At 46.3% G+C, this 27,059-nt stretch overlaps 1 protein-coding gene across 1 annotated transcript in view; it reads left to right on the top strand.

Moving 5' to 3' along the window:
* Window positions 1-27,059, top strand: part of UBA5 (ubiquitin like modifier activating enzyme 5) — a 443,420-nt gene that overhangs the window by 283,499 nt on the left and 132,862 nt on the right. Inside the window, exon 9 of the mRNA XM_044061527.1 lies at window positions 13,441-13,576. Coding sequence (XP_043917462.1) covers window positions 13,441-13,576 — 136 coding nt within the window. The remainder of the gene's footprint in view (window positions 1-13,440; window positions 13,577-27,059) is intronic.

Genomic DNA, 27,059 nt, shown 5'->3' on the forward strand with positions numbered 1-27,059 from the left:
CAGCTAGGCCTCCCATGTCCATGTCTATCAAGGCCTACACACGTGCTAAGGCAGCCAGCAAGTCCAAGCATCTTACTGCTAAAACCTTACCTCAGCCTACTCCTGAAACTCAAATCATGTCTATGGCCGCAGATTTAATTTCCCTGATCAGAGGTTCCCAGGCCCATCCTGAGAGAGGATCCCAGCCTCCTCCTGATAAGAGGCCCAGGGTTGAACCCTCTGACCCTCTTCCTTCAGATGAATATTCTGAGGACTCTGTCCACTCCGAAAGCCAGGAAGAGCCCTTCCAGACCTATGAGGATTCAGATGCAGAGGACTCCATTCCCTCGGCCTCTCCTCCTGAGGATATTTCTTTTGGGGAAGTTCTGCATTCCATGAGGGAGCATTTTAAGTGGCAAGGCCAGGAATATTCAGATTCCAGAAAGCGCCTTCGAACCTTCCTTAAAAAGCCCCAACACAGACCCTTAGCTGTACCTCCTGTGCTTGATGTTTCGGATGATTTATACTCTGACTCCAGTGTTACCCCTGATACTCTTCCTCCTGCTCCTGTCAAGCCTGACAGATACTATAAGGTCCCAGAAACCCATTCTCATTTCTTTAGGGCCCATGCTGTTGATTTAGAAACAATTTCCCAGGGGCCTAAAGGGGTTTCAGCTACCACCTCCAAAAACCCTTTGCCTTCCGACAGGGAAGCAAGGTCCTTGGAGAGATGGGGGAAGAAGGTTTACACCTCCACTACTTTATCTATGAGAGCTCTCAATTGTCTCTTTCACATGTTTCAATATCAGGATTTCCTGTTAGATGATTTACAGAAAAGATTGGCCTCTCCTGAACCTTTAGATAGGAAGTCTTTGCAGGAGGCTGTGCATAATTCTCAGCAGGTTAGCAATCACTTTCTACAGTGTGGATATGATGCATTGGAGGCTTCATGTAGGGCAGCTATGACAGGGGCGGTCATTCAGACATGCATGGTTAAAAGAACAACCTTTACCAGATCATGTTAAGGCAAAACTTCTTGACGCACCCTTGGAAAAGAACAAGCTTTTTGGTGCTAATGCTAAAGATGTGTTAAAGTCCATTGAGGAAAAAGCCAAGTCAGTTCAGACAGTCAAAGATTTCCTCCAGGTTCAGCCGCCCAGATTCAGCAGGAACTGGCCTTCTAAAAACTGGTCCATTCCTAATCCTGAAAGATTTCAAAGGGACAAAAACAGGCGTGCCCGAGGAAGAGGGCAATACAGAGGATCCTACAGGGGACGACAATGGCAACCAGCAAACCAAAAAAGTGACACAGGGGTTTCTCCTGCCCCGCAGGGACAATCTCAATGACTTTCCTCTAGTTCCGCTGACCAAGGAGCAAACAGAAGCTCCTTTGGGCGGAAAGTTATCTTTGTTTTCAAAAAATTGGCACACACTGACAAAAGACCAATGGATTTTGGACATTATAGACCACGGTTACAGGTTCCATTTTCATACCTTGCCAAGAAAACAAGGCATGCCAAACCTTCCACAAAATCAGAGGGCAGAGACTATCAAGCAAATTTCTCTGCTTGCTCAGATCAAAGCAATAGAAAAAGTTCCACAACAAGAGCAAGGTCAGGGGTTTTATTCAAGAATGTTCCTTGTTCCAAGAAAAGAAACTCAATGGAGACCAATACTGGACTTGTCCGCTTTAAACACTTTTCTCATAGTACCAAAGTTCAAAATGCTGACTCTACAGCAACTCCTTCCCATGCTGGGCAAGGGGTCTTGGCTGATTACTCTGGACCTCAAGGAGGCATACCTGCATGTCCCTATCAGACACAGCTGCAGAAGATACCTCAGATTTCTTGCAGGGCCAGAGCATTATCAATTCTCAGCATTGCCATTTGGCTTATCTACTGCGCCCAGAGTATTCACGAAATGCCTGGCATCAGTAATTGCTCATTGCAGGCTCCAGGGGATTCAAATCTACCCGTACCTGGACGATTGCCTCATACAAGCGGACAACAAACTAACCTTGACAAAAAACTTGAATTATGTCATACACTTGCTACAGGCTCTGGGATACACAGTCAACTTTCAAAAGTCAAGACTTCAGCCATCCCAGCAAATAACCTTCTTAGGAGCCAAACTAGACACAGCCTCTCAAATTGCTTACCTGACAGAAGACGAGCAAAAGAAGTTAACTCATTACTTCAAAAGTTTAGCAAAGCTCACCCAGATGACTGCAAGGAGTTTCCTACAGGCCCTGGGTTACATGGCATCCTGCATTCTCCTGGTTCCACTAGCAAGACTACACATGAGAAAGCTTCAATGGTACTTAAAAAGCTTATGGTCTCAACACAGCAACAACCTAGAAGCAACTATTCCACTCATTCCATGTCTTCAAAAGGAATTTCTATGGTGGGCCACAGTAAGCCAGTCAAACACAGGTATGTCATTCAAAAAACCTCAGATAACACAGACCATGACCACAGACGCCTCAGACCTTGGATGGGGGGCGCACATGGAGGGCAGATGTATTCAAGGGCAATGGTCTCCAAAGGAAACACATCTGCATATCAACCAAAAAGAAATGCTAGCAGTAATGCATGCCATCGAGGCCTTTGGACAACAACTTCAACAAGGCCACCTACTAATACGGACAGACAACACCACTGTGATGTGGTACATAAACAAGCAGGGGGGCACTCATTCTTACCACCTTTGCAGACTGACAATGAATCTTTGGGAAAAATCACTGGGTCTAAACATACAGTTACAATCCCAGTTTGTTCCAGGCAAAGACAATGTTCTGGCGGACAGTCTAAGCAGGAATTTCCCAGACCCCCACAAATGGAGGCTACATCCAGACATCTTTATACGACTCACCTCAACATGGGGCAGGCCGGACGTAGACCTATTTGCCTCCCACCTCAATCATCACTTACAAAAGTTCTGCTCAAGGACATATCATCCACAAGCATGGAAAATAGATGTCCTGTCATTCAACTGGAGCTCCCTAATAATTTATGCATTTCCACCTCTGCCACTGATGACCACAGTGTTATTAAAGATCAAAGCAGAGCAGCCGAAGGGGATCCTAATAGCTCCAGACTGGTCAAGACAACACTGGTACCCACTACTACGGAGAATATGTCACAACAAAATGTGGGCCCTTCCACAATGGCCCCAACTTTTGATTCAACACGACTTCATCCCAACATCCAGACGCTACAGCTAACAGCTTGGGAAATCCCATAAATAACCTCAATTTACCTCTCTCCAAGGAAGTTCAGCGGATACTAACAGAAGCCCGCAGACCATCCACCAGAAAGGCTTACTCAGCCAAATGGAAGAGATTCAGCATTTGGAATACCAACAAGGGTCATGATGCATCACTTTTGAGCATTCCACTCATTCTGGAATACTTGGCAGATATGCTACATAACGGACTCTCATACTCTTCCATAAAAATACATGCTTCAGCTATCTCAGCTAGATACAACACTGATCCACCTGTGTTTTCACATCCTTTGTTAAGGCAATTTCTTAGAGGAATCAAGAATATAAAGCCCCCAAGAAAGGCACCAGTTCCAGCTTGGGACCTCAATTTTGTCCTAGAAAAATTGACTCTACCTCCCTTCGAGCCAGCAGCTTCTGTGGATTTACAATTTCTTTCCTGGAAGACAGCTTTCCTGCTGGCCATTACCTCAGCAAGAAGGGTTTCGGAATTACAGGCCTTAATGGCAATACCACCGTTCATAACTTTTCACAGAGACAGGGTCTCCTTACGAACCAACCCTACCTTTCTGCCAAAAGTGGTATCTAGGGTTTCTTTAAATCAAGCAATTCACCTGCCTACTTTCATTCCCAAACATGAGAACAAAGGGGAAAGACTGTTACATACCTTGGACATACACAGACAACTTCGCTACTACCTAGACAGAACCAAGACCAGTAGGAAGTCTGATCAGCTTTTTGTAGATTATGCCCCTGGAGTACAAGGAAAAGCAATTTCCAAACGGACAATTTCAAAATGGATTGGACATTGCATCAGATTCTGTTATTCCTTCCATGGAAAGAGTGTGCCAGCCAATGTCAGACCACACTCCACCAGAGCTACAGCCACCTCTACAGCATTTTTAAGAGGGGTGCCTACAAAAGACATTCTAGAAGCTGCTACATGGAGCTCCGTGCATACATTTTCCAAACACTACAACCTCCCTTTATTTTCCAGATCCAGAGCAGGCTTTGCTTCGGCAGTCATGCAGGGATTGATAGCTACACCATCCTTTTCCTAGAGCATACCACCTCCCCCAGCTAATCTACGGTATTCAACCAACCCATATGTCATGACTGCAGTTGCATTCTTGAAGGACATAGTACAGTTTTGTACCTACCATAAATGTAGATGTCCGATAGATATGCAACTGCAGTCGGGTTTTCCCTCCCTCCTTCCCCTCTATGCCTTGGGTCCACTCCTCTCCCTGTTATCCTTAGCTGGGGATATCTGTTATGGTGTATCTTTTAGTTATGTACTTACCATAACTTTAGATGTTTGGGATCCATCTCGCCTACATTCAGTACTGATGGGCTCGGAGCCGATCCCTCGGCTCCGACTCGGCATGCTATGCTATAGAGCGAAGCCTCTTATTGGCTGAGCTATTTCTTATCCCAGGATGCACCACCACTAATCCCCCAGATCTTGTTTGTCTGCATTCATGCACACATACACAACTTGTTTATATAACATTGCCAGATGTTTCAAGATGAAACAACAGGATTCGGACCTTCTGATATCCTCTGATCTCCAAGGAAGGGGGAAGGAGGGTGGGTTATTGGGAATGTAGGCGAGATGGATCCCAAACATCTAAAGTTATGGTAAGTACATAACTAAAAGATGTTATGTGATCCTATCTCGCCTACATTCAGTACTGATGGGACAGCGTCCCTAGCACCTAAATCCTGAGTGGCTCACTGGAAAGCACTCCTGAGCACTGTGGAACCAAATGAAGCTCGTCCTGTAGATGCCACATCCAATTTGTAGTGAGAAATGAAAGTGTGCGGGGAGGACCACGTAGCCGCAGCACAAATGTCACTAATGGCAAGCTTAGAATGGAATGCTATTGAAGTAGCCATAGCTCTTGTAGAGTGAGCTTTGACAGAGGTCGTAAGCTCTTTATTAGAAGAAGAATAAGCTTGAGTAATACAGTCCCTGATCCATTTGGCAATAGTGACCTTTGTGACGGCTTTGCCCAATTTATTGTCCGAAAAGGATACAAACAATTGATCTGTTTTCCTTGTTTGTTTGGTCCTATCTAAATAAAACGCAATTGCCTGTGGACATCTAATGTGTGGAATATGTATTCCGCTTTGTTAGAATACTTCGGAAAGAAGACTGGAAGTTCTAATGACTGTTGTAGGCAGAAACTGGAACAAACTTTAGGGACAAAGGATGGATTTGGCCTGAGAGATACTCTATCTTTGTGAAAAACCAAGTACGGAGGTTTTACAGACAAAGCTTGAAGCTCTGAAACCCTTCTGGCAGAAGTAATCGCCACCAGAAAGGCAGTTTTCCACGATAGAAATTTTAAATCACATGTTGCTGCCGGTTCGAAGGGGGAGGAAGTTAAGGCACGTAACACCACATCGAGATCCCATGGAGGAGCAGGATGAGAAATCGGAGGTCGTAAAAGCAGCACCTTTCAAGAAGGTCTTACACAATCTGTTGCTCATTAAAGGTGGGTTTATAGATTCGTGAAAATTGGAAATAGCTGCCAATTGAACCTTGATGGTAGAGACTGAAGAGCCTTGATTGAAAAGGGAAGTTAGAAATTTCAGTACTTCTGATACGGGGATAGTGATGGGATCCAGACCCCGGAGTTGAGCCCAAATAGCAAATCTCTTCCATTTGCTAGAATACAATTTCTTTGTAGCAGACTTGTGGGCCGAGGATAAAATGTGTACAACTTCCGGATCCAAGGTATGATTCCTGACTATAGTCGGAAGAGGAGGAGCCAAGCCGTCAATTTTAAGGTGTGTAGGGACTGGTGGAATAGTCCCGACTGATGAACCAATAGGTCTAGGATCTGATCCAGGAACCATGGACCTTCCAGTGCATATTTCCAAAGATAGGGGAACCATACCTGACGAGGCCAGTAAGGAGCAACTAAGATCATTTTGCTCCCCAAGAGAGACGCCTTTTGGATCACTCTGGGAAGGAGAGGAACTGGTGGAAAAGCATATAGCAAGCCGGTGGGCCACGGATGGGCTAGTGCGTCCATAGGGCTCTCCCCCGGAGCCGGGGTGAGGGAGAAGAACTTTTTGCACTTCGCATTCAGCAGAGTCGCGAAGAGGTCGCAACAAGGAACTCCCCATTTACTGAAAATCTGATTTGCAACCGTAATGTTCAGAGACCACTCGTGTGGAGAGAGGATAGTTCTGCTCAGTCTGTCGGCTATCACATTGGACTTGCCCGGGATATGAGTCACCACTAGAAAATGTTTGGTCGACACTGCCCATTCCCAAACTCTCATGGCCTCTCTGCAAAGGGGTTAGGATCTGGTCCCTCCCTGCTTGTTCAGGTACCATACAACTGACATGTTGTCGGAGTGAACGGCAATTACGCCCTGAGGGAGGTAATCGTGAAGGGCTTGTAGGGACAGAAGCACCGCCCTCATTTCTAAGATGTTGATATGAAGTAGGGTCTCCTCCGAATGCCATTTGCCTTGGACTGACCTGCCCAGGGAATGCCCCACCCCCCACCCCATCTGGGAGGCGTCCGTAGTCAAAGTGGCCACAGGAGGAGGTGAAACAAAGGGTCGTCCCTGATCCAGATTGGAGGGCACCAGCCACCAGCAAAGGTCCCGTTTGCAGGTTTCCGTGATCCATATGAGGTGACTGAGAGGGAGATCCTGAAAGGACCACTGAGTTGAAAGAAGCCACTGGAGAATTCTCATGTGCAACCTTGCTAGGGGAACTAGAAGAACCATGGCGGACATAGAACCCAATAGCTGCAGGACCATTCTGGCTGGGGTTTTGGATCTGGGAAGTAAGGCTCGAACTTGAGCCTGTATGGTTTGTATCCTTTCTGTAGGTAGATAGACCCGCATTCGGTTTGAGTCTATTATGCGTTGAGATGGCAGCAACACAGACTTTGGCCAATTGAAGGTGATTCCAAGGGAAGTGCCCAGTGATATCGTGGCTTGTAGGCTCCGCAATAGTAGATGCTTGGAGGTGGCAGTTAGGAGCCAGTCGTCTAAATACGGAAACACCTGGAATCCTAGACTTTTCAGGTGAGCAGTCACGACCGCCAAACATTTGGTGAACACCCTGGGGGCTGTGGTGAGACCAAAGGGCAGCGCGCGGAACTGAAAATGACTGTCTCCTAGGCTGAAGGGCAGATGTCTCCTGGACGCCTGATGTACCATGATATGGTAATAAGCATCCTAGAGATCTATGGAGCACATCCAAACACCTTTCTCCAGCAGTGGGAGAATGGATTGTAGGGTGACCATTCGGAACTTGGACTTTGTGACTGAACGGTTTAGAATGCTGAGATCCAAAATGGGCCTCAAGTCCCCGGTCTTTTTTGGCACCTAAAAGAATCTTGAGTAAGTCCCTAATCCGATCTGGTCTGCGGGGACCGGTTGGATGACTCCTTTTTGCAGCAGCTTTGAAACTTCTGAGGCTGCAGTTTCCCGTTGACTGGGTGGCGGGTCCAGGATTTTTTTGGACTGAGGTGGGGAGTGAGAGAATGGGATGGCGTAACCTCCGGCGATAATTCGAAGCACCCATCGGTCCTGAGTGATACCTTCCCAGGCTTTTAGGTGCCTCGAAAAACGACCCCCGACTGGCTCCGGAGCTGCACAGTCGGGCAATCCCTCAGGGACTGTGAAAGGCTGAAGAGCCACGAAAGGACTCGCGGTGTCCAGTGTTGTGGGGGCCCCTACCGCCTCTGGGACGGCGTCTTCCAGAAGAATTTCCCCCTCCTCTGCCTCTAGAAGGGGGATCGTCCTGCTGTGAGGGGTAAGACTTCTGAGATCTACGGAACCACATTTTCCCTCCTCTTTTAGCCTTGGGGTAAGGCCGAAAGGGAGTGGAAAATCGTGCCCCTACGGCAGTCAAAGTCTTACCTTCTTGCTCGCAGCAGGTCAATGTGTCCTTTACCTTGGGTCCAAACAAAGAGGACCCATCAAAGGGGGCGTCGGCAAAGGAAGACTTAAAGGCCTCCGCAAAATGACACAGGCGGAGCCAGGCTTGCCTCCGTGAGCAATTCCTGTACGCCGCTCTACTACGCCTTCAGCCGCATAAGAAATGAGCCTCATGGACGAGTTTGATATGGACGACAGCGTAGCCAGCTGAGAGCCAACCGTCTGGGCCAGCTGCTCAGGCAGGTTACCCAAGAGGGTATCTGAAAGTTCTTTAATCAGATCCCTCTGAAATCTGGTAAAGTGCGTGAGATAGTTCAGGGACCTTAAAGTAAAGGCCGCTGAACTTAGGGTGCACTTACCGTACCGATCCATGCTCCTAGGATGGACGGACGTCGAAGCCTCTGCTACATCTTGCTGGGTAGCAGATGCCACCACCAAGGCATCTACAGCCACACCTTTCGTCAAAAACTCCTTTTCTGGGGGTGCTGTCAGGAACTTATTTGGACGAGCAGGCACCGGTTCCACAGAGTCTGGGTGTTCCCACGCCCTTCGACAGATCAAATCTAGGAGCTCGTCGAAGGGCGGAGACACCCAGGAGGCGGAGGGCTGAGCCCCGAAGGCCTTAAGGAACACCGACTCATCAGCAGAAGGGGGTTTGGATTGCCAGCCGCCTCGTTGTTTAAGGGCTTCCAGGATGTCTGCAAAGGAGACATCATCTGAGGACGACTTAGGGGACCCCTCTGCATCATCAAGATCAGTGTCTGATGGGAGAGACTCATCGGGGGAGTCAACATGCTTCCTCTTGCACAATCTCTTCCTCGGGGGTTCCTCCGAAGAAGCTTCAGAGGGACCTCCAGGAGGGGGGGAACCCCCAGTGGGGGTAACCTCAGGCCCCGGGGCTCCGCTGTCAGTCTCCGTATGCAGGGAAGGAGCTGGGGAGACCGTGGAGGTAGCCAAAGAAGATTTGGCTAACGCACTCCTCATGGCCCTGAAGGCGGGAGAACCAGAATCCTGGGAAGGTCCCACCTCTGTGGCCACAACGGTAGACGGTACCCCCGCAGCCGGCGCACCGAGAGGAAGGCTTGGGACCGAAAACATCAGTCCCGAAGCGTCCCCCCCCCGGGGCCGACAGAGGAAGTCCGTGTACCGAACTCCGACTCGAGAGCCGGAGTTGGAGTAAGGGTCGGGCCCGACCCGAAAACCTCCATCGGCTCCACCAGCACCGGCTCCAACGGTGCCGAGGCTGTTGGAGGAGGAACCATAATAACAGGGTGGATCATCGGCTCCGAAGCCGAATGGGCTGGAGCCGAAACTAACTTTTGAAACACCGAAGACTGGAAAAGTCTTAGGAGCACCCTGTCGATGTCCGAATCAGACATCTTGGAGGATCTAGATGACACCGATCGGGTCCGAACCGACTTCTCCATCAGCTCCATAGGACTAGGGGACCAGCTCCGAATGGATTCGACTACTATCGGTTCCGAGGGAGATCTCACAACAATTTCCCTCGGTGCCGATGAGGACTTCGGCACCGAAGGGGAAGAGTCTGAGCCGGCAACCCTCATCGGCTCCAAAATCAGTGGAGCCGATGAAGGTGACCCGCCTCTCGATGCCCCAGTCCTCGGCTCCGAAACCAGAGGGGTCGAGACTGGAGGCATCAAGGCAGACCGTTCCGCCCTCGTCTCCGAAGTCCGTGGAGCCGATGGAGAAGCCTGCCTAGGTTTTTTGGCAGTCGGTTCTGACAGACTGGTCGGAGCCGACACTTTTTTCTTCTTGGTAGGAGAGGAAGAGGAAGATAAGGCCTCCTCGAAGGAGGGTTTAATCAGCCCTTTTAATATTAATTTATTCTTCCTCTCTTGGAGGACTCTAGAAGAAAAGGCGTGACACACGCTACAGGACTCCTGTAGGTGCTTGGCGCCTAAACAATAAACGCACGAGGAGTGGTTGTCAGTTATCGACATTTTGTAACCACACCTCGCGCACTTTTTAAACCCAGAGGGTCTATGTTCCTTAGACATGCTGACTGACAGTTCACTAAAAAACAAGTTAAAGTAGCTGTATAGTGAAAAATTTTACCACACGGAAAACTGAAAACCAAGTTTTTTTACACAAGACAATACACAATGTCAAAATAAAACACAATATCAGGACAAAAAATCACTGAAAAGGAGGGTCAAGACCCTCTAACTTAAGCAGGTACTTGACCTCCTATAAAAAATAAAAGACGCTAGATAAGAATAGGGGAAGGCCCCTCTAACTTAAACGGGAAACCTTCCCTTAACCCAAAACACAATTTTTCTCAAAAATTATCAAAAACCACTCGTACAACAACAATAGCTGTTAAAACAGCTTTTGGGGTAAAAATAGCAAAATTCCTGACAGGAAACTTTGAAGAAAACAGTACTTAGCTCAGCCAAGTTTGAGACCACGTCCTAGCTTGTAAGTGGCAAACGAGATCTGAGGGATTAGTGGTGGTGCATCCTGGGATAAGAAATAGCTCAGCCAATAAGAGGCTTCGCTCTATAGCATAGCGTGCCGAGTCGGAGCCGAGGGATCGGCTCCGAGCCCATCAGTACTGAATGTAGGCGAGATAGGATCACATAACATCTGTTTATTGCTTATTTATTGTCTGGAAACCTATTATTGTCTTCCAATTTGATTACAGCCTTCCTTGGAGGGCACCTGGCATCTGGGGCAAGAAACACTGAAGAAGATGGCATCGGCTGATGCTTATATACTCCAGCCGCTCTGACGTCGGAGAGAAATGCGACATCAGCCGACGTGGGACCCAGACTTTGGAATCCGGCTGACCGAGGGCTGCCTGAGGCAGGACAAACCCATATATTATGACTGCAGTTGCATATCTATCGGACATCTACATTTATGGTAGGTACAAAACTGTACTTTCCTGTCAGCCCACCTATCCTGCAGATAGGAAGGTGGTTCTGGCTTGCTGCTTGGGTGATACCTAAAAGGAACACTACATGTAATTCCCTCTCTGCTCATGAGCCTGTAAAACATTTATTGCCAGGGCTTGTCAGGAGATCAGAATGTAGGCAAAGGTATGTCTGCTCCCCACTACTGACTGCACTGGTAGGACACTAGAGAGCCAATGTGGAGATTAGGAACTCCAAACAGAGGGGAGGAGGAGTCAGCCAGGTCTGATAGTCTGGCCTGTTCCCTACTGCTCCTGGCTGTCACCGTTCTGGAGAATAAATAGGCCTTCTAGCAACAGAACAAATGAATTGTGAAACTGTCATCTGGGCTGGAGAGCACCTGTCTCCTGCCAGAGAGGGGTATGAATGAGCCAGTAGGATGGAGGAGGGAGACTCACTGGACAACACCTGGGGGACAGCAAAAAAAAAAAATAATAAATAAGGTAATTTCTGAATTATCCCTTGGGACCAGGGAAGAAAGCGGGGTAGTAGAGAGAGCCCTTTGTACTCTGAATATGCACTGATGGATTAGGTTTTACCTAACATGAGTGCATGAATTTAAGAAGATTGAATGGTGACTGTTCTTTTCTTTTGCTTCCAGGAAGGTAAAGGCTGACAGTTGCAAAACAAATCCATTCAAAGTTGATTACCAACTGCATCATCTTTTGTCATCGGGCACCCATTAAGGAATGCTTCAGCCAAAGGCTATTTCAGAAATGGAGTAGCTGTTTCAGTGCTTTCTTTGAGTGCCTCCATCGCAGCCATCTGCACTTCAACCACTTGGTTTTTGGTACATAGCTTCAAGTGTCATTATAACTGAGACTCCAGAATTTGTACTTTCTTTGCTGTGTTTGTATTTAAGGACTCCACTTTCCGAAATTTGGTCCTTGGTCTTGACCTCTGACTCCTTCTATCATGGTGATTTATGTTTGGGATTTAATCCAGTAGTAGGACCCACCAAGGAGGTTCCTCCATTTTAAATATGGACACATTCTTTTACTGTATTAGCTGATTTGTGAGAGGACCCTGCTTGAGAATGGTGGCCTTTCAGCCTCTGCATTTATGTTTGCAGCAGTGTAAGTATTGTATCTTAAATGTTATTCCTCGGTAGGCAGGAGTGTGTTTACTTCTGGTTTGGTACAAACTGGCAGGCTCGGGAGCTGGATGTTATTAGTCTGTGATTTCACGCACTGACTACTACACCTACTCCAAGCCTTAAATCTTGCGAGAAAAATGTTGGACTGTGATTTTTGAAGAGGCTGAATCCAGTCATAGGACCCATGAGGGGGGTTCCTCTAGTAGAGTAACTGATGCAGTAAGAACTTGCACGTAATTTATTACCTGTATTTTTTATCACATGAGACAGAATAGCTACATAATCAAGTAAGTGAGCAGCCAAGTAAAACGAATGAAAAAAAACCCTTGCATTTGAACTTTGTTGGCCAGTTTTTACTAGTGATTATAGTCAGCAATGCAGAGTTCCTTTTCGTGGCTTACTTTTAGAAATATTTCTCCTTTTAAAAACTTCTGGTAAAATAATCGGGAAGAATAGGTGACCATGTTAGTTGGGATGTTCCTGCACCTCATCTTAATCCCAAGGCACTTGAAATAATTGCTGCATCTCTTCAAAACCATAGTCATGCCATTTGGCACCATGTGCAGTTCTACAGATTGGTACCCCCTTAGCTAAAAATACATAAAAAGGACCCCATCTAAAACTGTAGCAAGCTGCTTGAAACAAATGTTAGAGAGACAGCTTGCTACAGTTGTCACACACACCAAGAACTTAAGTGCTTCAACCATGACCTCAAATGCATCATCATTCATTCAATGCCTGTATGACACTACTGCACCATCAGCACCTGCAAGTAGTGCCCCCTAACAGCTTGCATTCTTTACCCCCACCCTAGGTATGATTCTGCATCTTTTCACCCTCTTTCTTGTGTAAGAAAATACCAAATTTCCTCCTGTCCTTTGCATTGTCTGTGTATTCATTTCATTGAACAAGCATTGAGGAGATAGAGTCCGCTCTTAGTATGAGTAAGTAAAGTATTTTTCTAACAATTTGTTTGCTTTGAGAAACAAGGACTTAACATTTGTAAAACTGTGGCTTAATTGCAGGAATGTTATTTTGTTTCACATTTGTCCTGATGTGTGCAAAAAAAAAAAAAAAAAAAAAAAAAAAGGATTAGGCTGTATAAACATGGAGCTTATTGACTTGCTAAGATACATTATAAAGAGGGTAGTCTTGTATTCCTGCAGGTTGTACTGGGTGTTTGGAAGACGAGCACTTCATTTTCCCAGTGTCCTCAATACATCATCTTTTCTAGTTAAGTAAACCAGCATGTCTGATCCTGTGCTTTCCTTGCTGTCCTGTTTTATTTTTACAGGTACCTTCTGAAATTTGGCACAGTCAGTTACTATTTGGGCTACAATGCAATGCAGGATTTTTTTCCCACAATGATCATGAGGCCTAACCCTAATTGTGAAAATAAAGAATGCGTAAAACGTCAAGAAGAATACAAGGTAAGAGGAACCATGCAGTATTTGGAAACCTCACATTTTATCAGCTCTGTAATGTCTAGTTTCTGCATGTTTGTTATGCTGCTGTTTTTTTTAACTGCATCAGAGGAAAGAATAGTGATTTCCATAATTGTAACAGCATTTAAGAAAAAAATGCCATTTGTGAGGGATAGAATTCAAGAATAGCAAGAAAGGGAACTGAATTATGTAAAACAGAACAGTTTGGAAAGGGGAGTCCTAGTAATAAATACCGCAGCAGTAAAATAATAGATGCGTCTATAAAAAGTTTGTGAAACCTTGTTTTTTTTTTGTGCATTAGAGAGAAAAGTACCAAGCTGAAGGATAGCTGCACTTGCTAAATTGAAACATTCGAGTTAAATCAGACTAGGATTTCTAAAACTATGGAAAGGCAGATACTTGTTAGAATTTACCCTAGTGTTCTGTAAGATCTAATTGGAAGCCACAACCCTAACATTAGAGTTTTACCATGTATCAAAACAGAGAGGTGCCCATAAACAGATAAGGCAGACGCGATTTCTCCTTTACAAGAGTGGGAATATAACAGACAAAAACTGTAATCCTTTTGCTTGTTGTATCACAGCTTCACAAGAAGATCATGTGATAAAGCAAATAGGTTTAGCTAAGTGGGTATTCAGTTTTGTAGACTGCTGTTATAGTGCTGAAGTGGCCTGTGTTTAGTGGTGTACATCACACTTGGATTATCTTGTATACCTTGTTTTGCATTTGGCTGCCCTTTTATGCAGAGTGTGTTGCACTTGCATCTCAGGCCTAAGTGGTGTAGAGCTCATAATTACAGCAATCTGTGCTCTGTTTTTTTTTTTTTCCCCCTTCAAGCCCAGCTTGTATGTGGACTACTCATAATAGCCTCCACACTACAGGCTGTTGAAAACAAAGTCTTACAGTTTGAGCATGACTGCCTCACCCTCAAAAAAATCAAATGACTGCCATTGCAACAAAGAGTAGAACTGCTGATAGGCTCTCTGATCTTCAGACTTCACCAGGCTAAATCATTCACACCACTAGTTGCCAAGCTTTTTACTAAACACACATTACAACCTCTGACACTTCTCCCAAGCAACACTCCTCTAACACCCCAACCCCCACAAAGCAGGCTACACTGTACCAGTCACTGTTTCTCCATCCTTGCATCTCCAATATGGGAATCCCTGCCCAACCACCTGAAGGAACTACAATTTCTTCTTCACCTTCAGAGCTGAACATAGAGTTATTCTACAGCAAATCAAACTGTACTTAACCCACAGCATTTCCACCATGATGTAAACCTGAAATAGAATCATGTGAACTGTAAAATTTGCAATTCTCTCATAACTGTTGCTACATCTTTTAATTGCTACTGTTCTGTATTGCTAGTTTCTGTTCTGTTTTTTTTTTTTTTTTTTTTAACTCATTCACTCTGGAGCGGCTCAGTAAAAGCTGCCTGCTTAATTCCACCATAGGAACAACAGTGCAGCCCGAGATCATTTTCAGAAAATTCATTTGTAATACCATACAGAAAACAAATGTTCATAACTCTCTAACTATAAGAGCTAGACTAAAAATGTAAATGCAAAAGTTGTTCATAAGACACTGACCTTTCCAACAGTGTAAATGTCAACAGTGCATATCAGTGATTATTAAATATTTGGCAAGGAATGTTGATATTGTGCATATGTTTTACCTTTTTGGAAAAGCAAAGCACAATATCTTGGTCATTGTACCACACAGACCCATACAATTTGAATTTAATTTGTTAGTATGAATGTCAGCTATAAAATGATACTTTAACCATTACTGTGTGATGCACCTTTCTTGAGATATTCCCAGAAATATTATTAATATATTATTTTTCATAATTGATAAAATAAACAAAGCATAATATCTCATCACCTGTAACAGACCGAGCCTACATATCAGGGTAGAAGTTGTGCAACTGAATGTCAGCTTCAGAATGATGCATCATTTGTGTGATCACCATGCTCTCTTGCAAAGATATGGGTATAATAATGAGAAGTATTGTAAATATATAATTTTCATAATCGTACAAGACTAAACAAACTGTGATATCTTTACATGTGTACAGTGCACAGACACAGTTCTTTTACCATGTTGAAAGGAGTAACACTGTCTTCAAAATGGGGTATTAGTTGGCACACTGACATGCTCCCTTGCAAAGTTATTTACCAAAATATGAAAAAATCATAATTTCCATAACCTAAGTCCAAAACAAACTTTGCTATCTGCACATGTGTACAACATACAGGCACAATTCTTTTACCCTATTGGAACCATCAATACTGTCTTCAAAATGAGGTATTACTTGGCGCATTCAGAAGCTCCCTTGCAAAGTAATTTACCAAAATATGAAAAAAAATCATAATTTCCATAACCTAAGTCCGAAACAAACTTTGAGATCTGCACATGTGTACAACATACAGGCACCATTCTTTTACCATGTTGGAACTATCAATACTGTCTTCAAAATTAGGTATTACTTAGCACATTGAGATGCTCCCTTGCAATGTTATTTACCAAAATATGAAAAAATCGTAATTTCCATAACCTCAGTCCTAACAAAACTGATATCAATGAACCTAAGGGATCAAGTTCTGTATTACTAAGGCCTTCCTGTTATCTAAACTCTACATATGCCTGATAAAAGCAGAATAAAAAAAGAAGTATTGCAGGATGGTCACTGACATATTAGATTGTACGTGGTAGCACTCTCCTGAAACAGTTGTTCTTTCTCAGCATCTTCAGCTCCTTACCACAGTTATTTGCCAAACTAAGAAAAATATATTTTACATAACACATTTCGTAATAGAGTTTTACTTACCATACTGGTCCTACTTGGTCTTGGGTGTTTTCCATTCTTCTCACACGCTGCATGTTACCAATCCTGCATAGCTCTTCTCACGCCATTGTGGAAGTCAGTCAAGAAGAATGCAATGCCCTCCTCAGTTAGGTGAATGCCATCCCTTCTGAACAAGTGAGCATCTTCTGCGGTGATGCTTTCATGGCAGATTGTAGATCCACCGACCCTGTGCATCAAGCCATGCATGAACCGATTCTGTAAACGTCTGGCCTTGTGAGCTGCCCATTGACTGTTTGCTGTTTTCCATATCTGTCAAGGAATTATATCAGACCACACAAAATGGAAACGTGACTATAATTCAGCCATAATAGTATAACACTTGGATGCTACTGAGCCCTTCCTCCTACCAACTAATTTCCACCCATGACTGACAAAGCGTGGAAACATGCCCAACTACTGAGTATAAGCAGAAGTGCAGTAATACAAGCAGAAATGTCAAACTTATCTGGTTCATACATGTTAGAATTGGTCACAAAAGTAATAATTCCAGTTATCGCATCTGACCATCACTCTGGTTACAATAAAACCCATCAGTTTTCCTCAATGCAGTATGTGCATATTGTTAACAGTAAATTAATTATTCTTGCAAGCTGGATACATAAACAAAAAATTATAATGACCATCAGTGACACCTGAGCTATAGATAACCTGTACTTGTTACACAGTATCTGTATTATAGTCTTCAGCAGTCTGACCATGTATGCACAAGCACTTCCCTGGTACACACATTAATTATTTCCCCTACCAACATCTTCATTACTACATGTTATACACATGTCCGTAAATGAAACATTCACCCAAATGACCCCTTCAGGAAAACGTTGAGATACGCACAATCACCAAAATTATATATGTTCTTCGTGTTTCACTGTTGTAGTCATTACATTTGGGTTATCTGATTGCAGGTAGCCCTCAGTCGGCCTGATTAACAAAGTCTTGGGTCCTGCATCGGTTGCTGTCTCTTCTTCTGTGACGTCAGGTCGTCAGGGGTATAAAACATGCAGCTGATGTCATTACATCAGTCTTTCTTGCAGTGCGGTGCCCGAAGCAGAAGCAGTTCACAAGTGCTGGTCGGCAGACTCCTGCAATTTTCGTTTTCGAGTTTCGGAACCGAAGTCTTCAACTAAAAGCCAAGTACCCCATTGGGGAAACTTTTTCTTGCTCTAAACTGATGTCAGTAAAAGTAAATAATTGCATTTCTTGTGGAAAGAAAATACCTCATAAAGATTTTCATTCGTACTGTATTCCTAGCCTAGGCTCTGACCATGATGTACCTCACTGTCGGTTTTGTGCCTTATTTAAACCATGAACTATCCGTCGTCTGTATATTTGCGCTTCTAAATTTTTTAGTGCTCGGTTCAGTGATCCTGGTATGTCTTCGGTAAGCCATCCGACTACCGACATTCCGAAGAAACACAAAGATAAAGACAGAGACAGACCGCCCAGTTCGCCGGTACTCAGTGAGGTGTTTTCGCAGCCCCTGATACCCGCTACTTCAGATTCGCAGGCCTCTACTGAGACCCATTTGGAGTCCGGTGTGCCGCAAGATGCTTCAACTGTGGAACCTGCGGATGTCTCTACCTTGGATGGGTCCGGAGCCGCTGTGCAGGCACCGGCTTTTGAGGGTGTATTCAGGCCTACTGACTTGCATATTAAACCTGTGCCATCTTCTTCTTCAAGGCCTAAAACTCGAACCATACCTAGAAAACTGACGCCCAGACCGCATGGTCAGGCCTCTATCCCTAAAGAACAAATGATAAGAATGACTGAAGACCTTATTACTTTAATCAGGGGAAGCCAACCTTACCCCTCTAAGAGACCTAGGACTGAGTTTGCTTATTATACTTCTGACCAGGATTCTGAAATTTCTGTTTCCTCTGATGACCAGGATTTACCCTGATCTACCTATGAGGATTCTGATGCTGACTGCTCTATTCCCTCTGCCCCCCCCCCCCTCCCAGAGGATTTCTCTTTTGGTGAAACCTTGCATACTCTCAGGGAGCTTTTTCATTGGGAAAGTCAGTAGTTCTCTGATTCTAAAGAGGCTTGGGGATTTCTTACTCCTGCCCCAGCACAGGCCTTTAGCTATACCTCCTGTACTGGACATTGTTGATGATGCCTTTTCAGAATTTAGCATGGCCCCTGACTCTTTACCTCCTGCTTCCATAAAACCTGATAGATATTACCGGGTTCCTGACTCTCACAAGTTCCTTTTCAAAAATCCTACTGCGGATCCTGAAACCATTTCACAGGGACCCAAGGGCATTAAAGCTACTACTGCCAAAAATCTTACCCCCTCTGATAGAGACTCCAGGGCGCTGGATAGATGGGGTAAGACTGTATACACTTCTGCAACTTTGGCCATTAGGGCCTTGAATTGCCGTTTCATATGTTAAAGTATCAGCTGCATATTACTGGATTGCTTAAACAGAAAATGATGTTGACTCCTGATTGTGCTGAAAATAAGGATTTACAGGATTTTATGCATTCTGCTGAACAAGTTGGTAAACATACATTGCAATGTGGTTTTGATTCACTAGAGGCATCTTGCAGGGCTGTGGTAACTGGGTCTGTACTTAGAAGGCATGCTTGGCTCAAGAAGCAATCCTTGCCAGATCATGTTAAAGCGAAATTACTGGATACTCCCTTAAATCAGGGCCACCTGTTTGGCAACAAGGCAGAAGAAGTTCTTAAAAGATGGGGGGGAAGCCAAATCTATGCAAACTGTTAGACTTTTTACAAGTACAACCTCCAAGATTTAGTAGGCATTGGCCTTCTAAGAATGGGTCCTTTCCTGCCTCTTCCAGACATTCTCAGTCCAAACCCAGATCCAGCAGGGCACCCAGGCTTCAGTCCCACGGGACACACAGGACTAAGCAGTGGGGGGCCTCCACTTCCAAATTTGGGAGTAATACAATTCCCACCTATGGTAAACTGTCTCAATGACGACTTTTTAAAACTTCCAAGTCCTTCTCAACTGACTGCCCCTTTGGGGGGAAAGATTGCACTTCATGCAAAGAACTGGGGACTCATTACCCAGGACAAATGGATTTTAAATATAGTGTCCCAAGCCCAAGAATACAGATTTCACTTCTGGCCAACCGCTTGGAGTTGGTGACTTGTGGATCTACCTCCAAAGCAGTGGGCAGAGACCGAAAGCAAGTACTCTCTCTCAAGCATAGGGGCTATTCAGTTGGTACCAGAAGAGAAAAAGGGACAAGGTTTCTACTCAAGATTTTTCCTGGTACCCAGAAAAGACAAATCATGGCGTCCTATCCTGGATCTGCCTACACCACCTTTTGGGTGATTCCAAAATTCACGATGCCGACTCTCCACCAGTTGCTTCCTATGCTAAGCAAAGATGCCTGGTTGGCAACACTAAATTTAAAGGAAGCATACCTGCACATCCCAGTCAGGGAATCTTGCAGAAGATACCTACGCTTCAAAGCAGGCTACACACACTATCAGTTCTCTGCACTGCCCTTTGGCTTATCTACTGCGCCCAGGGTATTCACAAACTGCCTAGCTCCAGTCACTGCATTTTGCAGGCAAAGAAACATTCAAATATACCAATACCTGGACGATTGTCTAATTCAGGCAGAAAACCAGGACGTACTTTTGAATAATCTGGCTTTTGTACAGAGGGTGCTAACTTGTCTGGGGTACACCATAAATGAAAATAAATCACACCTGGTAGCCTGTCAACAAATTATATTCCTGGGAGCAAGCTTGAATACAACTTCCCAGATGGCTTTCCTCATGCCAGAGAAACAAATTCACTTGACAACCTACTTCAAGTGGCCACAAAAACCCTGCTATCTGCAAGACAACCTATGGTGTCAACATTCTCAAGCTCGAGAAGCAATGATACCTATCATTCCTTATCTACGTCTAGAGTTCCTTTGGTGGGCAGAGGCCTGCCAGCAAAACAAGGGACTACCATTCACACTACCCCCCTGCTGCCCAAACCCTATGCTAAGACTATGCATGGGGGAGGTGCACCTGGCAGGGAAGTGCATTCAGGGCAAATGGAACCCAATTCAATATGCACCTTCACATCAGTCAAAGAAATGTTAGCTGTAGAGAATGCTCTGATAGCCTTCAAGGACCACATTCTTCCAGGACAATTAATGGTAAAGACTGACAACACCACTGTTATGTGGTACATAAGCAGGGGGGTACACATTCTTACCCCCTCTGCAGACTAGCCATGGCATTGTGGAACACAGCCTTGAGCTACCAAGTACATCTACAAGTTCAATTCCTGCCAGGAAAACTAAATACACTGGCAGATGAACTAAGCAGAACCCTCATGGACCCACACAAGTGGAAACTGAACCAAGGATTTTCAACATGTTGACAAGCAAATGGGGGAGCCCAGATATAGACCTGTTTGCCTCCCCCCAGAACTATCAGTTGGAATAATTTTGTGCAAGGACCAGATATAGACCTGTTTGCCTCCCCCCAGAACTATCAGTTGGAATAATTTTGTGCAAGGACTCCCCACAGACAAGCTTGGAAAGTAGATGCTCTGTCTTCAGCAGGAAAAACCTATCAGTTTTTATGCCTTTCCTCCTCTGCCTCTGCTCTCCAAAGCACTACTAAAGATCAAACAAGGCAAACCAAGGATGATTTTGATTGCACAAACCTGGCCATGCCAACACTGGTACCCCCTCCTGTGCAGTGTGCCACTGTTGGCCCCATGGCACCTGCCTCAGACTCCTACCCTGCTGTCTCAGAAGGAGAACCACATTCTGCACCCTCAGCTTCAAACACTGAACCTAGCAGCCTGGCTAATTACCTAAGCTCTCCTTTACCATCCCTCAGTAAATCAGTGATGGATGTCATTTTAGAGGCAAGGAGGCCTAGTACTAGAAAATCTTATGCTGAAAAATGGAAAAGATTCTGCGTCTGGAACCAATCTCAAGGGATGAGCACAGCAGTGCCCAATTTACCTCAGATTTTACAATACTTAACTGAGATGCTTCACAAGGGCCTGTCTTTTTCCTCAATAAAAATTCATGCCTCAGCCATTTCAGCTCATTATAACACAGAACCTCCCCTCTTCTTCTCTCTTCCACTGCTCAAGCAGTTCCTCGGAGGGGCCAAAAATTTAAGACCACCCAGGAGAGCTCCAACTCCAGCTTGGGACCTTAACTTTGTATTGGAGAAACTCGCCCTTCCTCCTTTCGAGCCAGCTGCTACTGCAGATTTAAAACTCCTTTCTTAGAAAACAGCTTCCCATTTAGCCATCACTTCAGCAAGAAGGGCAGCTGAATTACAGGCCCTTATGGCAGTGGAGCCTTTCATCATCTTTCATGCTGACAGGGTGTCCCCCAGGACCAGTCCCTCTTTCATGCCAAAGGTGGTATCCAGTGTGGCCTTTAATCAGTCCTTTCATTTGCCTTCCTTCTTTCCTAATCCACAGAACAAAGGGAAACTGATACTGCACTCCTTAGATGTACACAGACAACTTAGATTCTACTTGGACAGGTCTAAACTTCAAAGGAAATCTGAACAACTGCTGGTGGCATTTGCTGCAGGGACAGAGGGGAAGGCTATTTCAAAGTGAACTATCTCCAAATGGATAGGCCATTGCATTCACTTCTGTTATAAGCACCATGGAAAACCTATCCCACAGGGGATCAGATCCCACTCAACCAGAGCTGCATCTACCTCTACAGCTTTTCTCAGAGGCATACCTACCAGGGACATAATAGAAGCTGCTACCTGGAGTTCTGTACATACTTTCACCAAGCATTACCATTTGCCAATTTTCTCTAAATCCAGAGCTGGCTTTGCCATTGCAGTTTTGCAGGGCATTATAGCTGGTCCTAATGCTATCTAAATTCCTCCTCCCATCCTTAGCTTAGGGAATCTACGACTGCAACAGTGAAACACAAAGAACATAGTACAGATGTTATGTGATCCTATCTCGCCTACATTCTGACTGACTGATGGGTTCGGAGCCGATCCCTCTGCTCCGACTCGGCACGCTTATGCTATAGAGCGAGGCCTCTAATTGGCTGAGCTATCTTTATCCCAGGATGCACCACCACTAATCCCCCAGATCTCGTTTGCCGCTTACAGAGCTTGGACGTGGTCTCAACATTGGCTGGGCTAAGTACTATATATATAGTCTTTTTTCCTGTCAGTATTTGCTTCATTTAAACCCAAAAGCTGTTTTAACGGCTATTCTTTGTGTACGAGTGTGTTTCTGGCAGTTTGATTGAATTTTTAGTATAATTTCCTGTCAGAGAAGGTTCCGTTTAAGTTAGAGGGGCCTTCCCCTGTGGTTACTACTTCTCAGTGGTTGTGTGTGGGTCAAGTACCCGTTTGAGATAGAGGGTCTTGACCCTCCTTGTTTCCCCCTTCTCTTTCTCGCTTCTGTGTGTATAAAAAAAAAAAAAAAAAAAAAGTTTTTCAGTTTTAATATTCTGAGTTAGTGGCATACTTATTGTTCCTGTGTGTCAAACCCTTAAGTTTGCTGTTGTGGTCTGTTTTTCTTGTAGGACTATGTCTAAAGAACATAAACCCTCCGGGTTTAAAAAGTGCACGAGGTGTGGGTTCAAAATGTCCATAACGGACGACCACTCCTCGTGCGTCTATTGTCTTGGCGCCAAACATCTGCAGGAATCGTGCAGTGTATGCCATGCGTTTTCCTCCCGAGTCCTCCAGGAGAGGAGAAAAAAATTAATCCTCAAAGGATTAATCAAGCCTTCTTTCGAGGAGGCTTTATCTTCCTCTCCGTCTCCTAAGAAGAGGAAAGCGCCGGCTCCGACCAGTCAGTCGGAACCGACGGCTAAGAAAGCTAAGCAGACTTCTCCATCGGCTCCATGGACTTCGGAGCCGAGGTCGGAACGGTCTGCCTCGATGCCTCCAGCCTCGACCCCCTCTGGTTTCAGAGCCGAGGTCTGGGGCATCGAGAGGCGGGTCACCCTCATCGGCTCCACTGATATTGGAGCCGATAAGGGTCATCGGCTCAGACTCTTCCCCCTCGGAGCCGAAGTCCTTATCGGCGCCGAGGGAAATTTCCTTGAAGGTTTCCACGGAGCCGATAATTGTTGAGTCCTTTCGGAGCCGGTCCCCGAGCCCTTCGGAGCCGATGGAGAAATCGGTTCGGGCCCGATCGGTATCCTCGAGATCATCCAGGATGTCTGATTCGGACATAGACAGGGTGCTCCTTCGACTCTTCCAGTCTCCGGTGTTCCAAAAGATGGTTTCGGCTCCAGCCCAGTTGGCTTCGGAGCCGATGGTCCACTCCCCTATTGTACTTCCTCCTCCAACAGCTTCGGCACCGTTGGAGCAGGTGTTGGTGGAACCAGTGGAGGTGTTAGGGTCAGGCCCGACCCTTGCTCCGACTCCGGCTCTCGGGTCGGAGTTCAGTGCACGGACTTCTTCCTTCGGCCCTGGGGGGGAGGCTTCGGGATTGATGCTTTCGGTCCCAAGTCTCCCTCTTGGTGCGTCGGCGGGAGTACCGTCCACTGTCGTGGCCACGGAGGGGGGACCTTCCCAGGATTCTGGTGGTCCCGCCTTCAGGGCTATGAGGAGTGCTCTAGCCAAATCTTCATTGGCTACCTCCACAGTTTTCCCAGCGCCTTCCCTACATTTGGAGACTGGGTCATTGGCAGTCCCCCTGTCCGCAGACAGCGGAGCCCCTGGGCCTCAGGTTACCCCCGCTGGGGTTTCTCCCCCTCCTGGAGGTCCTTCTGAAGCCTCTTCGGAAGAACCTCCCAGGAAGAAAACGTGCAAGAGGAAGCACGTTGACTCCCCTGACGAGTCTTTGACATCTGACACCAATCTCGATGATGCAGAGGGGTCCCCCAAGTCATCCTCGGATGATGTCTCCTTTGCAGACATCCTGGAAGCCCTAAAACAACGAGGCGGCTGGCAGTCCAAACCTCCCTCTGCTGATGAGTCGGTGTTCCTGAAGGCCTTCGGGGCTCAGCCCTCCGCCTCCTGAGTGTCTCCGCCCTTCGACGAGCTCTTGGATTTGATCTGTCGAAGGGCGTGGGAACACCCAGACTCTGTGGAACCGGTGCCCGCTCGTCCAAACAAATTTCTTTCGGCCCCCAGATAGAGAGTTCCTACGAAAGGTGTGGCTGTGGATGCTATGGTGGTGGCATCTGCTACCCAGCAAGATGTAGCAGAGGCTTCTACGTCCGTCCATCCTCCTAATAAGGAGTCTAGGAGCATGGATCGCACGGTGCGCACCCTTAGTTCAGCGGCCTTTACTTTGAGGTCTCTGAACTACCTGACGCACTTTACGAGATTCCAGAGGGATCTGATTAAGGAGCTATCCGATACCCTCTTAGGTAACCTGTCTGAGGAGCTGGCCCAGACGGTTGGTTCTCAGCTGGCTACGATGTCGTCCATTTCGAACTCGTCCATGAGGCTCATTTCGTATGCGGCTGAAGGGGCGAGAAGAGCGGCGGGTACAGGCATTGCTCTACGGAGACAAGCCTGGCTCCGCCTGTGTCATTTCGCGGAGGCCTTCAAGTCTTCATTCGCCGACGCCCCCTTTGATGGGTCCTCCCTGTTTGGGCCCAAGGTGAAAGACACACTTACCCGCTGTGAACAGGAGGGTAAGACTCTGACTGCCGTAGAGGCACGATTTTCCACTCCCTTTCGGCCTTATCCCAAGGCTAAAAGAGGAGGGAAGATGTGGTTCCGTAGATCTCAGAAGTCTTACCCCTCTCAGCAGGAAGGTTCCCCCTCCAGAGGCAGAGGAGGGGGAAATTCATCAGGAAGACGCCGTCCCAGAGGCGGCAGAGGCCCTCGCAACACTGGAGACCGCGAGTCCTTTCGTGGCTCTTCAGCTTTTCATAGTCCCTGAGGGATTGCCCGACTGTGCTGCTCCGGAGCCAGTAGGGGGTCGTTTTTCGAAGCACCTGAAGGCCTGGGAAGGGATCACTCAGGACCAATGGGTGCTTCGAATTATCGCCGGATGTTACTCCATCCCATTCTGTTGCCCCCCCCCCCTCAGTCCAAAAGAATCCCGGACCCGCCACCCAGTCAACGAGATACCGCAGCCTTAGAAGTTTCAAAGCTGCTGCAAAAAGGAGTCATCCAACTGGTCCCCGCAGACCAGATCGGATTAGGGACTTACTCAAGATTCTTTTTGGTGCCAAAAAAGACCGGGGACTTGAGGCCCATTTTGGACCTAAGCAACCTAAACCGTTCAGTCAAGAAGTCCAAGTTCCGAATGGTCACTTTACAAACCATTCTCCCATTGTTGGAGAAAGGTGTTTGGATGTGCTTCATAGACCTCAAGGACGCGTATTACCATATCAAAATACATCAAACGTCCAGGAGACACTTGCGCTTCAGCCTAGGATGCAGTCATTTTCAGTTCCGTGCGCTGCCCTTTGGTCTCACCACAGCCCCAGGGTGTTCACCAAATGCTTGGCAGTAGTGACTGCTCACCTGAGAAGTCTAGGATTCCAGGTGTTTCCGTACCTAGACGACTGGCTCCTAACTGCCACCTCCAAGCATCTACTTCTACGGAACCTGCAAGCCACAATATCACTGGGCAATTCCCTTGGAATCACCTTCAATTGGCCAAAGTCTGTGTTAAGGCCATCTCAAAGAATAAGATTCATAGGGGTAGAGATAGATTCAAACCAAATGCGGGTCTATCTACCTGCAGACAGAATTCAGACCATTCAAAATCAGGTTCGAGCCTTACTCCCCAGGTCCAAAGCCCCAGCCAGAATGGTCCTACAGCTATTGGGATCGATGTCTGCCACAGTTCTCCTAGTTCCCTTGGCAAGGTTGCACATGAGAATCCTCCAGTGGCTTCTTTCAACTCAGTGGTCCTTTCAGGAACTCCCTCTCAATCATCTAATATGGATCACAGAATCTTGCAAACGGGACCTTCGCTGGTGGCTAGTGTCTTCCAATTTGGACCAGGGACGACCCTTTGTTCTTCCTCATCCGGCCACTTTGACCACGGACGCCTCCCAGACGGGGTGGGGGGGGCATTCCCTGGGCAGGTCAGTCCAAGGCAAATGGCACCCGGTAGAGACCCCTCTCCACATCAACATCCTAGAAATGAGGGCAGTACTCCTGGCCCTTCGAGCCCTTCACGATTACCTCCCTCAGGGCGTAATTGCTGTTCACTCAGACAACATGTCAGTTGTCTGGTACCTGAACAAACAGGGAGGGACCAGATCCTATCCTCTTTGCAGAGAAGCGATGAGAGTTTGGGAATGGGCAGTCTCGACCAAACGCTTCCTAGTGGCTACCCACATACCGGGCAAATCCAATGTCATAGCCGACAGGTTGAGCAGAACCATCCTCTCTCCTCATGAATGGTCTCTGAATATGACGATTACAAGGCAGATTTTCAGCGAATGGGGAGTTCCGTGTTGCGACCTCTTCGCGACTCCTCTGAATGCGAAGTGCAAAGAATTTTTCTCCCTAACCCCGGCTCCGGGGAAGAGCCCTATGGACGCATTAGTCCATCCTTGGCCCACCGGACTGCTTTATGCCTTCCCTCCAGTTCCTCTCCTCCCCAGAGTGATTCAAAAGGCATCTCTCTTAGGCAGCAAGATGATCTTAATTGCTCCGTACTGGCCTCGTCAAGTGTGG

Source organism: Protopterus annectens, chromosome 2.part0 (assembly GCF_019279795.1).
Source record: "Protopterus annectens isolate FY-2018-M chromosome 2.part0, PAN1.0, whole genome shotgun sequence".
NCBI classification, from domain to species: domain Eukaryota; kingdom Metazoa; phylum Chordata; order Ceratodontiformes; family Protopteridae; genus Protopterus; species Protopterus annectens.